At 40.4% G+C, this 18,178-nt stretch overlaps 1 protein-coding gene across 6 annotated transcripts in view; it reads right to left on the bottom strand.

Annotated features, from left to right (window-relative positions):
- LOC130702135 (uncharacterized) overlaps positions 1 to 18,178 on the bottom strand; it is a 37,324-nt gene that overhangs the window by 6,595 nt on the left and 12,551 nt on the right. For 3 of the 6 annotated variants that reach the window (XM_059495670.1, XM_059495668.1, XM_059495669.1), the window contains exons 3-7: positions 6,172 to 6,297; positions 4,569 to 4,739; positions 3,120 to 3,258; positions 2,736 to 2,860; positions 1,460 to 2,134 (exon numbers count right to left, since the gene is read on the bottom strand). In XM_059495670.1, coding sequence (XP_059351653.1) covers positions 1,460 to 2,134; positions 2,736 to 2,860; positions 3,120 to 3,258; positions 4,569 to 4,739; positions 6,172 to 6,297 — 1,236 coding nt within the window. Of the gene's footprint in view, positions 1 to 1,459; positions 2,135 to 2,735; positions 2,861 to 3,119; positions 3,259 to 4,568; positions 4,740 to 6,171; positions 6,298 to 9,382; positions 9,756 to 18,178 lie in introns of those variants that run through there. The other 3 variants (XM_057523796.2, XM_057523797.2, XM_059495671.1) reach the window with 3 other exon arrangements.

Here is an 18,178-nt window from a genome sequence, read left to right as displayed (position 1 = left end):
TAAATAAATAAATAAATAAATAGAAAAAGGAATTAATGTTAGAGAGGGCACGGCAGCAGGCCCGGAACAAGCTTTTGATGATGGTGTGTGTGTGTGTGTGTGTGTGTAGAAACGAGGGGCGGATGGATTTGGGGCAAGGAGTGATGGATGGCATCCGGCCATCAATAATTCTCGACAATGAAAGAAGAGGAAAGAAAAAAGAAAAAGAAAAAAAAAAAAAAAAAAAAATTGAAACGGGAAAATAAAATCTTGGGGTCTCTCAGGCGTGAGGCTCCGGAAGACGGCCATTAGCTGATCTTTTCGAAAATGGCGTCGCCATATTATTACTTTTTATTTGAGAAAATGCGCAACAATAAAAGAGCGGGACTGTAAACGAAAGAAACGCAAAGTGTAAGTGAACAATTGCGCTGTATAGCAAAAAAAAAATCACGATCCATCGGCATTGGCCAACTTCTTCTTTTGGCTTTCGATTTGCCATCGTTCAACATCGCAATCGGCACTGCGATATAAAAAGTGCCTTTGATAGCGTGTCGTCAGAGTATCGACCATCGGCAGACTAAACACAAATGCAACAACAATTCCATTTCTTTTTGCGACTTGAAAATAAAAAGAAGAAGAATCATTCAGATCCTGGTCGTATATAACCAGACCCCGATAACGACCTCCCGGTATATATATATAAAAAAAAAAGGGGGGGGGGGTCCTTGTCATCTCGGCACGCAATCGAATGATCCCACGATGGTTTGCAGCACGCAGCATTTCTTCTTCTTCTTTTTTTCTTTTTTTTTTGGGGGGGGGGGGGGGGGGGGGGGAGGTTGTTGTACGTCGAATTTCGTCTTGTCAGAAAGGGAAAATTGACGTCGATTTCAAAAGGAAATCCTACGGGCCATCCGAAAAACATATCGTTTTACGTGTTACGCTAGAGGAGTAAAGAGGATTCGGAAATGGGAGAGGCCGTACGCAGAGAGCATAATCGGTCAGCCATAAACGAGAAGTACCCTCCCCCCGCCTCTCCCACACTCAGATACACGTAACGTTTGATAAGAGAGACCAACAATCAAATGTATAGATCGTCCCATGTCGAGATGGATTTCCTACGAATACGTAAAAATAAAACAAAAAAAAACAAAAAAAAAAAGGAGATCCCCAACTAAAAAATCCTCTCTGTAGATTTAAAAAGAAGAACATCAAAAATAAAATGTCGAAAGCCAAACGACTACGAAAAGTAGATAAAAAAAAGAAAGAGGAATGAAAAGAGGTAGCGGATGGTACAAGACTTTATGAGGTGGTTCTTTAAATTGATGCTTTTTCAGATTGCCTCTCTTTTTCTTTTCTTTTTTTTTTTTTTTAGAGGAATAATAATAAAAAAAAAGAGTAGGGGAAAATGGATGGCCATCTTGTCATAAGATGAGAGAGCGATGAAGATGATGGTGCACGATGATAGGTTAGTCAAACCTACTGTGGTTGAACGGTGAGCCATTGACGGCTGACGTGTTGGACGACGTCGTCGTGTAGTACGAAGAATTATTAGCGGCCACGTTTCCAGCGGCCGACGCCGCGTGAATCGACGAGACGGACGACGTAGACGAATGATAGCCGATCCTCGTGCGAGTCAGGGCGCTCTCGAGAAAATGGCTGAAACGAGCCACGTCGATCGAGCCGGCCTCGGCCGCCGCACCGTGATGATGTTGATGATGAACGCTGTCCATCAGGCGGCTCTCGATTTGACGGGCGTCCGTCTCCCGCTGGCGGTTGAGCGTCTCTTGCCAGCTGCCTACAGCGACACGGGGCGATGCGGACGGTTCATCAACAAGACGGACGGGCGTAGGTGATGTGCCAATGTGCTCGTGCTCGGGATTGGTGCTCGTGCTAATTACATCGCTATAAGGCAGTGCGGTAGTGGTGGTGGTAGTGATGGTGGTAGTCGTAGGGAGCGTGTTAGTCGTATCAAGTGCGAGCTCGTTATGTTCGTCATCAACCGAAGTTGAAGACGACGTGGGTGGAGTCAAGTGATGGGGAACATATCGAACAAGATAGCGACGACGACGGCCGAGGACGGGTAATGCGATGGCGTTCAAAGGTTTAACGAAAACAAACGGCGTCTTGGAAACGTGCTTAGTTTGGACATGTGGATCTTAAAAATAGGATGGTGGGCGTACGATCAACCAAATTAATAAAGAAAAAAGGAGGGGGAGAAAAAAAAAATTTAAGAAAAACATAAGAGAAATGAATAAAAAGAAAATAATAAACTTAAATAAATAAGAAAAATGAAATTTAAAAAAATTCCCCGTGCTGTTGGAATCGTTTCCCGTAAGAATTTCGAGTTGAAATCCACATTGAATTGATAACTCGCAACGATGGCTTCCAAGTTTTAACGCTATGTACAACGACACCGATTCAAAATACGTACATAAAAAAAAAAAAAAAAAAAAAAAAAGAAAAACAGAAGAACAACCATTCAACACACACCGACGTGATTGCGAAATGCGTTGCATCATTCGTGACCATGAAAACTTAACGAAAAAAGGTGAGCTGAATTTCTTTTTGAAACGCAACGTGAGAGCCTTTTTTTTTTCCTCAGAAATGAGGAGAAAAAAAAAAGCCACTAACATTTACGGCTCCTCAAATCGAATAATAATAATTTATAAAAAGTAAAACTACACAACAACCGTGAATAATAAAAGAAAAAGGTGTGGAGCAAAAAATAAAATAAAACAAAAGCAGTTTTGACTCACCGACGCAGGTATTGTTGTAAATAAACGAGTAGATCCGTTCGCATTTCTTCTGATCGTTTCCTGGGCAAAAGCAGCCGAACAGCGGAGTCATCCGCAATCCCCTCCAGGCGTTGTAACACGTTTCCCTTTTGTTTGTTTTTTTTTTTTTTTTTTTTTTTTTGCAATTGCGAAAAATAGAAAAAGAAAGAGACACACATAAATGGCTATACATTCAGGGCGGGTACATCGTAAACTAGCGCTTTTGAAATTGAATGATTTAATGAAATCAAAATGACAAGGCTGGCAAGAAGAAACACGTGACGAAGATATTGGAGAGAGAGAGAGAGAGAGAGAGACGATAGAAATATAATATGAAATGAATGATGATTTATTATTTAATTTTACTTATCACGGCAGAGGCCGGAACGCAGTTTGCAATGCTCGCGGAAGTCGTTGTAGAGCCGAGTGCACGACAGATCCTTCTGGCAGACGTCCAGCGCGTGTGTGCACGTCGGCAGGGCATGGATCGGGTACAAGTCACGCTCTGCAATTACGATTCAAATAAAAATGTAATGATCGACGATTGAAACTTGAGCAATTAAATCGAAAGAGAAATGAAACTTTTCTGATTTTTCAAATGCTATTCTTTTTCTTTGTTTTTTTTTTTGTCTGTGTGTGTGTGTGTGTGTATGTCAACACACGTGACGTATCGTCGTCATCTTTTTTTCTACGATGTAACAGTGTACGCGGGTACATCAGCGAGATGTCAAAAGTGTTTGTGATGGCATCGACGCTGTGTCACCGAGAAATAAAAAAAAAAAATAAATAAATAGGAAGGGTATAGAGCGACATGGAGACGGCCATATCGGATCGATGTCTTTTGTGTATACTGACTCGCCTCCTTGAGTGAAAGTGCAGTACAAACAAGAGTCCCCCCTTTCTTTCTGTACATGTTTCTCGAATTGCAAAAGGAAAAAAAAATATATATCGAGCGTTCCCTTTCTGTTTGTCCTTCCATCATCCATCGCGTCCGATGGATATAAAAAAAAAAAAAAAACCTGACCGATGGTTCTTGAAATATTTTTTTTTTTTTTTTGTTTTTGTTTTGATTTCTAATAATCCACTTCAATCGATTGTCCGTCAATCGTTGCCCGTCGCAACACTTTCGTGGGTAATCGAATTTTCGGATGAAACGTCCCGCAGAGCTGACCAAGTAAAGAGTCTTTTTTTTTTCTCTCATCAAAACACGCACAGCAAGGCCTCAATCTTGGACCCAAAAGAACGAAACAATTCCATCATCTTTAGCAAAGATCGCGAACGTGTTTCTCTTTTTTTCTTCTCTTTCACAAGGAAAGGCTAGACTTGCATGGCTTTGTATATTGCTCAATTCATCAAGAAGTAGAAGCCTCGAACGTCCATTTTCGGCATTCATCTAATTAGCCTTGCCCTCAGTATATTTGTCTATAGAGTGGGCCTTAGCCCACGTATCTATAAAACTCCCGACCTTCTATACATCGCCTTTTCTTTTTCTTTGCGAGTTCTCCTCGTTTTCTCTTTGTGTCGAACCTTTTGCCCTAATGCAAAGATGGGAAAAGAAAAAGGGGAAGGCCCCCCCCCCCCCTTTTGAATTAGTTGGACTGGCAAACGGAAGTCACGTTCATCCGGCGTATTGCACGACGAAGCTTCCAGCCCACCTCTCAAAAAAAAAAAATAATAAATACACGGAACAGTCCGTCTACCAAATGCTTTTAGATAATCAATAACTCCCCTTAGAAAAAATAAAATGAAATAAAATATAATAAATCCAAGTAAAAAATCAAAGAGCGCAATATGATTTGTAAATGTTTTTTTTACCTTTTTGAGTGGCAACCATGCACGGATGATCGAAGAGGGAGTCGCGGAACGCGTTGCAGTCTGGATCGACGGATGGCTCCCGACATAGACAGGTCGGATGGAAGACCGGAAAGGCCTGCAGCGTTCGGAGACCGGCCTGGCATTTGGTCACCGTCGTCGTCGAGCACGCCACTGAATTTGTTGCAAGGCAAAAAAGATTGTCGGGCGTTGTCACATCAAGTCGATCGTTGTCGTCCATCAATTTTGGATTATGGAAAACAAGAGAAAAAAAAAACAAACAAACCAAATAAAACAAAACAAATGAGAAACAGAGAGAAACACAGGTGAAATGCCCACAACAAGGATGAACTAGGGCGATAATCAATAATCGATAGGTTAGCGTGTTTTGTGTGTCTTTTTCTATTGTGTGTGTGTGTGTGTGATTGATAGAAACTTAGCGTTGACATAATAAAAAAAACAAGGGCCAGTACAAAGGCCCCGCTTGCAACATCGAATTCAATTGCCGGACCTAGCCAAAAACAAGCCCGTCCGCTTTGACAGCTAGACAATCTATATGCTGCAGTGTGTGTGTGTATGTGTGTGTGCATCGATTGTGGATGTTAGAGCTTCATGCCTATGTGTATGTGTGTATCGGACTGAAAGCAATATGGTCACGTTCAATTGTAAAAGCACAGCTGAATATGACGAAAACTGCTGCTTTGGACGGCCCACAATCGAAACGTGCCAGGGTCCAACCCGATTACAGTCCATTATTACACGTGCATTTCTGCACAGAGAAAGCGATCATCACACACACACACACACACACGCACACACACAAACGTTAGCAGAAATCTTCCTCCCTGCGAACGCGTGCTAACTTCGCTACTATAGTTTAAAAGACATCGATAACAAGGTGGGAATTGTCTGACACGTTCCACAACAACACCCCCCCCCCTCACATAATTGACGTGTACGTTCGTAGAAATGTGTGCTCTAATGAAACACAATCGACATCTGTCTCTTCATTTCTCGCGTGTGTGTCTGTGTGTGTGTGCGTATAGAACTAGACGCGTCATTACGTCACACAACCGCATTGTTTTTTTAAAGAAAAAGGAAGAGAGGCCATCCCGACGTGCCTAAAGCGCAGCTAAGCGGCTAAGTATCTCCAACGAAGCTCAGGGGCCCGTTATTATGGGACAAAAAAATAAATAATAATAATAATTCTTTTTTTTTATTATTATTCCTTTTCTCGTTGTATAAAAGGCCGGAAGACAAGACGGCAGAAATCAATTATTGGCGCTGCGTGAGGTACCCGATAGAGATATTGCATCCCAAAAAAATTGCGAGTGTTCGTGAGAAAAATGACAGACTGTTTTCTTTTTTTTTTTTTGTTTTCTCAACAGACAGATCCTCTAGTTCATAATAATAGGTTAGGTTTTTTTTTTACATCTGATCGAGTTTTCTTCCTTTTTTTTTTCACTATATAGACACACACGCACAGACACACACGCGTAGAAAGACGCATTTAGTTTTGATGCGGATGGGACAGCCAATAATAAAGAAAAAAAAAAAAAATAAAGAAGTTGAAATGCGATTCGTTGTTTATGTAAATAAGTTGTACCTGTTTCCGGGCCGCAGATGTGCTGTATGACCGTCTCGATGGACTTGCAGGATGGATCCTCGGCGCACAGTTGATGGGCCAGCAGGCAGTTGAGGATGGCGCTGGCCGGTTGGCCATGATGTAAACCTAAATCAATCAATCAAAACAAAAACAAATGAATTTCTATTTTAAAAAAGAAAAAAAAAAGAACAAAAAAAAACAAACAAACAAACAAACAAAATCATCAAATAGATTCAAGTTGTGGCTCATTTGACTCTGCAACACGTCGTCGACAACATCGTGGCGTACAACCTCGCGGTTAGTGGTGCACGGAACGAGCGTTCGGGAAATCGATAAAACGAGAGAATGTGGCCTACAGCGAGCGGCTAACCCACCCAAAAGTTTTTTTCTTTTTTCCCAGTACTCAGACTGGCAGCCCGCCGCTCGCCGTTGTTTCTCATTTTCTTCAAACAGTATATAGACTTGAAGCCCCTCTCTCTCTCTCTTTCTCTCTCTCTCTCTATTCGCTTTGACTCTTGCCCATCTTCATTGGCAAGACAAGACCTTACTTTGCAATTCAAATTGGGTGATCGGCTTTCCCCCCTTTCTTTTTTCTTTCGACATTTGGAGAAGAAAAGAAAAAAGAAAAAGAAAAGAAAAATCCCGGAGGCAGTATATTGCACTAGTCTGGGCCTTTGCACGAAATTCTAAAGGCATTGGGACAAGCTTTCAGCAGCGCCGCAAGAGGCTCGTCTCTATCTCCCTCTCTATAATATACGTAACTTTCGAACAGTCAATCAAACTCGATTTGATGTTACCATTTCATTTTCGGTTCATTGTCTCGACGTGTGTGTCGTTCGTTCCTCGTGTTTCGTATTAAAAACAACAACCATTTACGATCGGGCCAGCGTGATGCTCGGTGGCTTAAACGTGATACAATAATAGCGAGAGGAACAATCAGAATGAAAATCATGACGGACACCAAAAGTTTGTTGGCTCGAGCGGAAATACTTGGGCCGAACCTGCAGCTTTGGAAAATGACGAATAAAACTAGAACAAGCCATTCCGCTACCGTCTTGTGTTCAAATATACATATATACCACTCTACATAATGGACTCTGCGCGAATTGGCCCGGTCATTTCCACTCGTCTTCGTTTCTCCCCCCCCTACTCTTCGTATTTCTTTTCTTTTTTCTTTCTTTCAAAAATGAACGTCCGTATAGGATTTGAGTGCATTACACTACGCTAGAGGAGCAGAAGGTTGGAGTAGACAAGTAACAAGTCGAAGACAAAAGAAAACGGCCAGCCGTTGGGGGGGGGGTTAAATTCATGACACACACACACACACACAAACTTTTGCTCATTTTGATGGTTTGTGAGCTCCTTTTGTTTTCGACATGTTTCTCGGGGGGGTTTTGTCCACCTACATGTACATATAGAAAATATTTATTTTACCAAGGGATCAATACAAAACCGTGAGCGGAGGTCCTGCCCACCTATTCAAAAATCCTCTTTAAAAAAAAAAAAAGAAAAAAAAAAAAGAAAATGTCGTGCTTGCATAAGCCCGAAAAACTTAAGACAGCGCTAATCATCTGTGCCCATCTATATAATAAAAATATTATCTGCCTGTCGGTTTATTATATTGACCCTTTGGTATTGTTGCCAGTTTTTTTTTTGGTTTTGTTTTGAAAATAATAAAAAAAAAAAAAAAAAAAAAGGGCGAAAGAAAACGAAAATATATCAGCACGTTCCCCAACCGCGACATTGGATATCCCTCTCGAGGGGACGTTGGAGCACTCAGCCGCAATATTGTAAGAAAGAAACAAAACAAAACTAAAAAAAAAAAGGAGAAAGTTTTTATAATACGGTACTCTTGTGTGGTGTACATCATTCGCTTTCCAAACATATAGAAAGGACTCGTCTTCAGTTTTTTTTTGTTTTTTGTTTTGTCAAGACCTACTTCAAGAGTATGGAGAGAGATGTACAAGCAGACGACGAACAAAATTCGTGATAATGAAAAAAGACTATAGCGAGTTAAGGAGGAACGCGGTAGTCTTCGTTCAAATCGATAAGTGAGAACGGCCGTTTGAGTTGAGTGTTTTAAAAATGTGCATTTCTACTAGGTCTACGTGTAAATCAAATCACGAAAAGAAAAAGGGCATCGCTTCAATAGCGCATTATCGAACCGATTGAGACTTAAAGAAAAAGAAAAGAAAAAAATAGGAAGAAAAGGAAATTAAATAAAAAAAAAAGAATTCAATCACGAACGACATGTTTGTGTTAAGCCAACGTCTACCGATACGAATATGAGAACTGAAATCAAAGATCCTTCATTTTTCTCTCTCTCTCTCTCTCTCTGGTTAGATAGAAAGCTCTTGATGTAAAGGCATTCGTAAAACAAATTCCTCTGTGTGTACAGTACGCACACACACACACACAACGTAAAGCACATAGTCCAAGATGTAAGAGCTTCGTTTCAAACGTATCGTGTTAATCACTCATCACAAATATTAATTAATAGAGCAACCCCTCCACAAGAAAAGAAAAACATCTTCTAAATTAGACCGCATAACGTCTGTACGACATCCATAGGCCTAACCGAAAGTGACGTGCATATAATCGTTTGGGGCTAGCCGACAAATCGATCGTATTCACAATCACGCACCATTAAGAATAGGGGAAAAAAAGGCATCCCACACAGAAACAAAAAAAAAAAAAAAAATACGGAGATGGATTTGTTTAGTTGATGGCGTGTCGTTATTCCAGACGTGGAAACAAAAAAAAAAAAAAAAAAGCCAATGCTGGTCCAGTGGACGGAGCAAGTTCCGTCGAAACTGTCTAATATTTCTTATTTAAAAAGAGAGGAAAGACACAAAGGCACGACTTGTTTTCCGTTGTTTAACTATTTATGATCTCTCTTATCGATCTTTCCTCTACGCCCATCCACCGGTCTCTCCCCCCCCCCCACCTTTTTCTATATCGTATATGGGCCTATAAAAATGTCCGTGTCCCGTGCCGAAGAGGAGGTCGTATAAAGTGAAGAATAGCCTTGAGTTTGCGAACAGAGTAACACGCATTTCCAATCAAGCGCCAACGGTCGTCTTGTGTGTTTGACTTCCATCCAACAAAAAAAAAAAAAGATGTTCCCTCCTCCACCTTTTTATTATTTTGGAACGTGAATGGATCGATTTTTTTTTTTTTTTTTTTTTTTTTTTTTGAAAAGGCCCTGTACCTGTCCCCGTCGTCGTGGGGACATAATTGCCGCCTTCCTGCGGATGCTGATGATGTGGAGGATGGAGCGGAGGAGGTGGCAGAGGATAGCCCAAGTCTAGGCTTAGCTCTGGGATGAATTCTGGGAAGAGGAAGTTGCTCGTGTCCGGATGCTCCGGCGAGTGCGGCGGCATTTCCGTCGTCAGCGACGACAAGGACGGTGGGCCCGTGCTGGCCGGCTGCAGTCGAACGTCGAGGCCGGCATCCGGATGCGGCGGCAGGTCGCAGCATTCACGCTCGGGAAATTCACTGGCGCCAGCCAAGAGGCAAAGGCTCGACATGAAGACGACGACCACGCCGATAAATGGCACCGTTGCCATCATCGTCAGTCTCTGTCGTCGTGGGCTTGTTGGCCTGCTCGATGTGAAACGTGTCATCCTCCCCCACTCGGCCAATTTAAATAGTTAACAATCCAATCAGACAAAAGTACGACGAGGACGTTCAAAACTCCAATCCACTCGATGTTGATGGTTCTATCTTCGAATTCTTAGGAAAATTCAACTCCCACGCACACAAGAAGCAAAGGTTTTAAAGTATTCGAGGAACATTCATTCGATTCACTTTGCGGAACTTGTTTTATTTTTCTTTTCAAAAAATAAATAAATAAATAATATTAAAGAATTAACCGCCCAAAAATGCAGACATTTTTTTTTTTTTTTTAAGGGAAAAGGAGGGGGGGGACTGTTTTGAATAGCGCAGGAGCTTCGGAGTCGAAGAAAACTTGGCTTTTGAGGGAAAATAGATCAAAGATTTTCGGGGCTTGGCTTCTAACGACGAATAAAGTTTCACTTGTTTCCTACGACGTTCTTTGTTCTTTGCCTGTATATCAAGACGTTATGATATAGCAGAGTTGATGTAGTCCTCTTCATATATATCACACGCTTCGCCAAGGTAAAAACAACACGCGTTGTAATATACACGGCGAGTAAGACACACACACACACGCGCGCGCGAACGAAATAAGGGGTAAGAGAGTAGAACACACACACACACACACACACACGCCAACTCGGATGGTGGCTTTTCAGATTGATCGATCGTTTCGCTTTTGGCCGGCGCGCTGAAATGCTGCGACTTCGTTTCAAAAGAAAAATGGACGAAAACCTCTCAAATGATCCGCAGAGAATTTCAAATTTTTGGCGCAATGTGTGCGGATGGATGGGGAGGGGGGGTAGGGGATTTTCGGGTCGGATGTGGCAGCTAATAAATTTGTGTCGAAGCAAATCGATTTCGTAACGTATAGATCTTTTTTTTTTTTTTTTTCTTTTTAAATAAATAATTAAAATGTATTGGATATTTTTTAGGGGGGTGGGGTGGGGTGAAAATGGAACGATTCGATAGAATAATTGAAAAATCTTCTCGAGTACACTTTAAACGCCTTTGACTGTCAGTGTAGGAAATTTGTTTGCAGAGTGAGAGACATCAATTTTGCTCAAAGGAAATAAAATGAATAAATAAATCTTTTAGAAATAAAGAATTGACACACAAGAGGATGTCACTGGGCCACCCACAGACTGCCACGCTTCGGGAAAGCGCTCAAAAATAATTTTTCTTCATTTATTTAAATTTAAAATAAAAAAAAAAAAATGATTTTCTTCTATTCACTATTCTTTATGTCTTGATGAAAAGCTTTAATTTCCAATGCATCCTCTCAAATTCCCTATCTTATAGCCGTCCCAACCGTCTATCCCCAAAAGAGCGCCAGATTTGAAATCACCTTTCGGCAAGTGGTCTACACACACACACACACACACACACACGAAAAATGTGATGAATAAATATATAAACACACGCAGTGAAAAAAAAAAGACCAAGAAAAATCAAAAAAAAAGTCACACGGGGCCTGTTTGACACAGTCCAGCTGGCACTCAGACAAACGTGAACGTCGCCCGAGATGCTACAGCAGTTGCGGACAACAACAACAACAACAACAACAACGAACAAACAAAAACAAAATCCTAACGGCCAAAAAAAAAAAAAAATAAAATAAAATAAAGGGAAAAACGTCAGCTGTCCTATAAATGAAACTAGTTCCTTTCCCCCCCCCTTCCCGCGGAAATGTGGCGAGGAAAGAGAAAGAAAATAAAAACAACACGGCACAGGATGATGAGGTCGCACTGCCGTTCGGGACTGTAGTCGCAGTCGGACTGAGGTGATTTTCCTAGTCGTCACGACACGTTATATTTTCACGATCGAGCGTGTGCGGCGAGGCGGCTTTTTGTACGGAACGAGAGTCCTGCGCGCTTGCCCTGCACTTCGTTTTTTCTTGGAGATAGGTTGGTCGGGCGGGGGGGGGGGGGGGGGCTGTTGTTGTAGCGCGGAGGAATAGAAAAAGGGCCTCTCTATACGGTCATGCAAAGAGCGTATGGTTATGTAAACACAATGTAAATAGGGGTGGATATCGAAGGGTTGTGTAGACGGAGAAAGGCTTTCGTCAAACGAAGATGCGGTTGTATACAAACACACACACACACACACACAAATTTAGAGTGACATACAAACTCGTATAGCTCAAAAAGATGTATGCTCATGTGTGTCATATACTTGAAGAAAGGGGGACAAGAAAAAAAAAATCGAATACGAACGTTTTCCATTACGCTAATTGAATTTGATTATGTGAGAAGGAAAGATAGACTTGTTGCAATACGAAATAAAAAAAAAAAAAAAAAGGTGTCACCTTGCCAATGTGTTCCAGTGTCCCCTAATATTTAAAAAATGAAAAGACATTGTTGGTGTTCTCGACTCGTTATCTTTCCCTGTTAGTTCCAACGTTTGCAGTTCTGTATACAGTTCTAATTATACCGAGTTTCCAATCGATCCAAAGCTATTTGATCTCTGCCTTTCTTTTCTTTTCTTTTCTTTTTTTTTTTTTTTTTTGTGCGTGTTAGTATATCCTTTTCTCTCTACAAAAAAAAAAAAAAAAAAAAGCACAACACATGTGGACTGTATCGTTTTTTTTTTTTTTTTCGTGACCTTATTTCTTCATTCTTTTTGCTCTGCCTACGACCTCAACTAGATGTGTATAATATTTCACGCAGGGGCACACCAGCCGGCTCGTTATTTACTTAGCGACATTCATAATGAAAAAAAAAAAAAAAAGAAGAGAAAAGAAAAGGAGGGCCAAGTAAAAGAAAACGTTTTTGTTTTAATTCTTCAAATAGAATAAACCATTCGTTGATAGAATGTATTAAACCGAACCGAGCGAAAGTACGGGGGGAGGAAAGTCCAAATATATTAAAGAAAAACGCGCCCGCCTGTGTGACAGCTCGACGATATGTCATCTACCACCTGTTCTTCCGGTTTCATCAAGTTGATCTATAGGCATTTTTCTTTTCTTTTTTTTTTTAACTATTTGGCTTTAGAGAGAGATTCAAAGCTTTACCACTTAATACAATTGAGGGGAAGTCATCATTTTCTTGCCTCCCGAATCAATCAAGAAAAAAAAAAAAAGCTGGGCAGTTTATCCTCGTCTAACGGCCAAACAATCGTTCATTCTTCGTTGACTGTTTAATCATAAACAAAAAAAAAAAAAAAAAAAAGCCTTTGCGATCCGTCAAGTTTCTATCGATCATTTGATGGGAGGATTTTTTGGAGAAAAAAAAAAAAAATGTGTAATGCCCTGGAACACCCAGGTGGAATGACGCATCATCAATAAGACGATGAATAATTGACGGACCGTGTTCCATCGGACACGGGCATCGCAAGCCGCGCACACGCAAAATTAAACGCCAACAAGCTGCAAACCTTCCGTTCTAGCGACCCGAAAAAAAAAAAAAAAAATACAAAATAAATTGCACGGACGATGGGGGGAGGGACGAATCATTGATACACGCACGCGTTCGAACAAAAAAAAAAAAAAACAAACAGTGTAAGTCATTAAAAATACGGTCCGAGTGTTAGCGTGAATCATTATTCATCGACACGGTCGTTAGACGAAGTCGATCGCTCTTCTATCTGAACGCGCGTGTTTTCAAAACAATTGAAACGAAAACGGGGGGGGGGTGCTGGCACGACGTTCATCAGTTTTAACAAGCGATTTTACATCATTTAATGCGCATAACGGGGCGAAAAATGCCACGCCAAATTACATACGACTGGTATTTAGAAAAAAAAAAAGAAAAAAAAAAAGTTTGAACGTTGAAGTGATTTGGCCAACTGTCCTGGAACGCGAAACAGCGGCTTGTTTTAGTTAAAAAAAAACAACAAAAAAACTTGTGGTAGTTCAAAGAGTCTCGGGTAAACAACCTTGAAAATCCACGGCCCACCTCTCTCTCTCTCTCTTTTTAATTTAAACATCGGTCTGTGTATTATTCGGTTTTTAACTGCCTTCAAAAAGAATGTTGTTCTCCTCGCTAGATGTTTGTATCAAACGGGGAAAAGGGCGTCATCACGAAGGGATGGCACTGTGTGTGTGTTATCCAAGTGGAAGCAATGAGAGGTCTGAAGTGACTATGTAGTACTAGACGTAAACGAGCTGCATCGACCCACAACGCACAGGGGAGCGCTTAGGCCGGTAATACAGCGCAAACGAGTAGTATGCAACCTGCCGTTTATCCTTGGCGCTCAAAAGCCTTTCGTGTTTTTTTTTTTGTTGTTTAAATAGGTTTTTAAAAACGATGGGATTTTGAAATCAAAACAAAACAAAAACGTTTAGACGTGAGAGAGATTTTTTTTTCCTCGGGAGGATCGATATCTTTTTCTTTTCCAACTCACGGTGTTTCAGTTAATACGGAGGGCAACGATGCCGTTGCGGGTTTAGATGTTACAGACGCAAAATAAAATGAACCTTTTTTCTATGTGCGGCTATATTTACTAGCAGATTATGTGGGATTGGGGAGTACGTCTCAACATCAACTTCTTTTCGGCATACAAAAAAAAAAAAAAAAAAACAGAAAAATCTTGATTTTATTTGATTTTTTTTTTTTTTTTTTTTTTTTTTTTGAAAATAAACCCTCCCCCTTTTTTTGTGGCTGTCTGTGTACACATCATCCATCTAGATCGCTGTGGAAAAAGAAAAAAAAAACGAACCTTCGGCACTACAATGTTTCCCTTGGTAGTTACGCCTTGGCAAGGCCACTCGCCATAGCAATTTTCAATTTTTTTTTTTTTTTTTTTTTCATTTTCTTGTTCTTTCTTTCACTGCATGGAACGGAGCGCAAGCCCCGCATGAAAAATCGAAACCCTTTCATCCTTGTCCGTCTATTCAAGAGGGAAAAGCGAGAGACAGAAGGTCTTTGACGTAAAACACACAAATGCAACATTTCTAAAGAGCTCGGCAACACACCTGGTGCCTTTGCCTCAAAAATTTTCAAAGTTTTTGTACCTACCCAGGTACAAAAAGTTTGAAAATTGTTAGCATGTTCCTCCTTCCTCGTTTTTGTTTTGTTTTATGGAATAGAAAAGAATCTCGGGCGCGTAGTTGCAACCGCCCACAGCACGTTGGCTCCTTTTTCGAAATCGAAAGTTTTGAGAAGGATCAATTTACGTTTAAATTATGCGAAGTTATTCATCGTCTAGGAGAAAGAAAAAAACAAACAAGAATTCCAGTTCAAATCCATAAGTTATGCAAATTAATTAAATTTAAAAAAGTGAAATGAACCGCTTCAATTGAAATGAGGTGCAAATGTCGGCATCAAAATGTCCATTTACGTAATAAAAGGGAACGGGTTAAGTGATTTAAGCGGTCCGCTGCGCTGAATGTCGCAGGCCAAATGGCGACCTTATTAAAAAAAAAACTGATTCAATTAGCGAATAAAAAGGTGGCCACATGATTGCATTTTTCTTCTTCTTCTTTCGGTTAGTGCTCCCACTTTAATTGAAAATCACAAGCTCCTAACTACCATCAATTATAATAAAAAAAAAAAAAAAATATATATATATATATATATATTAGTAGTGTGGGTTGAGGTTCACATTTCAAAAGCAATTAAGGAAACTTTTGTAGCGACAACCGATTATGTCGTTAATGAACACAGTTTCCTTTTTTTCATTTTCCTGCCTAGTTTGCTAAAAAAAAAAAAAAAAATTCTGAGCTTCCTTCCTTCCCTGAAGAAACCCCCCATAGCTTTAGCTGTCAGCTTCTCGAGAGCAAAAACGGATACACAACAACATACTCGTTAAGCGAAAATTGATTAAGACGGGGTGAGGGCGGGACGGGGCTTGTATACAAAACGAAAGCACTCGCCGGGACGACGGGTTTTATTTTTTTTTTTTTTCGTCTCCACCTAAAATCAGCGAGAGAGAAAGGTGAGATGGTACATGGATGGCGAAATACTCCTCTAGGGAGCACACGATTTTCTTTTGTTTTTTTTTTCTTTTTTTTGGAACAAGAAATTCTTAAATAATAAACTAACACGACACGCCGCCATTTGCCAGGAGATTGGGTATAGCGTCTATTGGGATTATAACAATAGAAGCGAAATGTTTTCGTTTGGAAAAAATAAAAAAAATAAAAAAAATGATAATAATAAAGCGAAAATAAGGAAAAATAATAATTAATAAGCAAAGACGAGGAGAAGAAGAGAGTCTCATTCGTAACAGCACAAGACTCGCAAGCTTTTTCGCAATCGTTCGCTTATAAATAGGACACGTCCCTCGGCCGCGAAGAACGCAAGAATGTCCTCCGCTAGTTTTGGAAGAAAAAAAAAAAAATTCCCAAATGAAATATTTCAAAAACTATTGATCATTCGTATTTTTATGTGCATTTCAACAAAAAAAAAAAAAAAAAAAAAAAGGGGGGGGGGGGGGGGGGAGGGTTGACGTATAACTTCCGCATGAACGAAAATACGACGGGACGAAGTGCGTTCGTTCTCGTCCTACTTTTTTTTTCCCCATCAGGTCGCGATGAAAAGGAAATATAAATATAGAACGAAAGGATTTTTTCTTTTTTTTTTTTTTTTTTTCGGAGGGAGGGGGGGGGGTTCGATAAATGAGAATTGCAATTCAACAAAAGTTGACAACACCAAAACAGCACTTAACCGTTACGCAAAAACCCATTCGGACCAGCGCGTATGTACTCGTGAAATTCCACGAAGGACCTTCGTAAAAATAAGAAAAGAAAAGGGAAAAAAGGAAGGGGATCGGTATTTGTGCTTGTATGAAACGTAAACAAAAAGCCGAGAACGTGCCGCCAGTGTGTTACCACATAATACGACTGCCGGCCGTGTTTTCTGGATTTAAATCGCCAAGAGCTGCAGAACGGCATTTTTTTTTTTTGTTTATGTTTCATCATACACCTGTGCGGATGGCACACAGCTGGCCGGGACGTCCAGTCACGAATAAAATGGAAAGAAAACATCGTTTTTTTTTTGCGTACATAAAATTCGCAATGGCGCATCGGCTCAACGACCTGACTGAAATTTAAAAGACCCGCTCTTGTCTACGCAGTAACCTCGAGCGGAGTAGGGCAGCACAAAAACGAACTTTTATCTGTTTTCTTTATTTTCTACATAAAGATTGCGTTAGCCCTTAAAGCACCCAGAATGCCAGAGTCAAGAAAAAGAAAAAAGAAAGGAGGAAAAAAAAAAAAAAAAAAAAAAAGGTAAATAAAAGAAAAAGCGAGTCGAAGTTCCATCTAGCGGTAATGGGACACAATAGACGTTTTTTGAAATATCTGCGAAAAAGCTAACAGCAACGCTCGCTAGATGGCTGCCACCCACCCGTTCCCTCCCGAAAATTCGTGATCCAACAGATATAAAAAAAAATGAATAAACGAGGACGCAACGAGTCGCGAATCAAAGCAAAGGACAATAGATAAACATTTAGACATGCTTGTTGGGTTGTTCCGTTCCGTCCCTAACTAACCTATAAGCTCAAATTAACAAACGCTGATAAGACAAGAGCCTAAAACAGATTTTTGGAACCAGACCAAGAAAAAAACAAAACAAATGTTACCGTATAGATCCTCAAGCAAAGAAGGGGTAGACGAGTCAACGAGTACAAAACAAAACAAAAAACAAAAAAAAAAACAAAGGGAAAAAAAAAAAATGCAAACATCAGATAGACGGATCCGATCTATTGCCTCTATAAATAAACAAAGCAAAAAAAAAATAAATAAATAAATAAAAATAAATAAAAATTATGATGGGACTCGGCCAATAATAAATCCCGTTGGTTTTATTTTTGCTATCTGGCAACAACCGTCATCACGAGCTGCACCAGACAGCACACGCACCAAAGCACCCCGGCATTTAGTATTTAAAGTAATCGAATGTGAAAGACTCCTCTCCCCCCCCCCCCTGTACTTAATCCCGCTATGCACACGGCCCGCCTTGCGTGTGCGAAATTCAAAAGCTGGCGCGCCTTCTTTTTTTTTTTTTTTTTTTTTTCAAACTGAAAATCTCTTGAATCCAATCAGAGAAATTCCAATCAACATGAGAGTGATTGGAATTTCTCTGATTGGATTCGTCGGCCCCCCTCGGCTGAAATCACATTTTTTTCTTTATTTAAACCCCCAACTCCCGACCCTCCCTCCGCCTTACCCTAGTGGGTTATCAATAAAGCACACACACGGAATTCGACTATGGCGCACACACGCATACAAAATCATATCGCATTACGTGTTTCATAGAGCCGGGCACGGCAAGTGTAACCTAATTCGAGGAAATCCATTCCTCTCTCTCTATCACTCTCTCTCTATCTATCTCTATCTCATTCCACGCTCTTTCTATTAAAAGGAGAGTGAGCACTCCATGCAGAGCCCCCATCCAACCTCAGTACAAGTAGTAGGAACTCTCTTACTCTCTTAAGAAAAAAAAAA

Source organism: Daphnia carinata, chromosome 6 (assembly GCF_022539665.2).
Source record: "Daphnia carinata strain CSIRO-1 chromosome 6, CSIRO_AGI_Dcar_HiC_V3, whole genome shotgun sequence".
Lineage (NCBI taxonomy): Eukaryota > Metazoa > Arthropoda > Branchiopoda > Diplostraca > Daphniidae > Daphnia > Daphnia carinata.
This window is presented reverse-complemented; position numbering and strand designations above follow the sequence as displayed.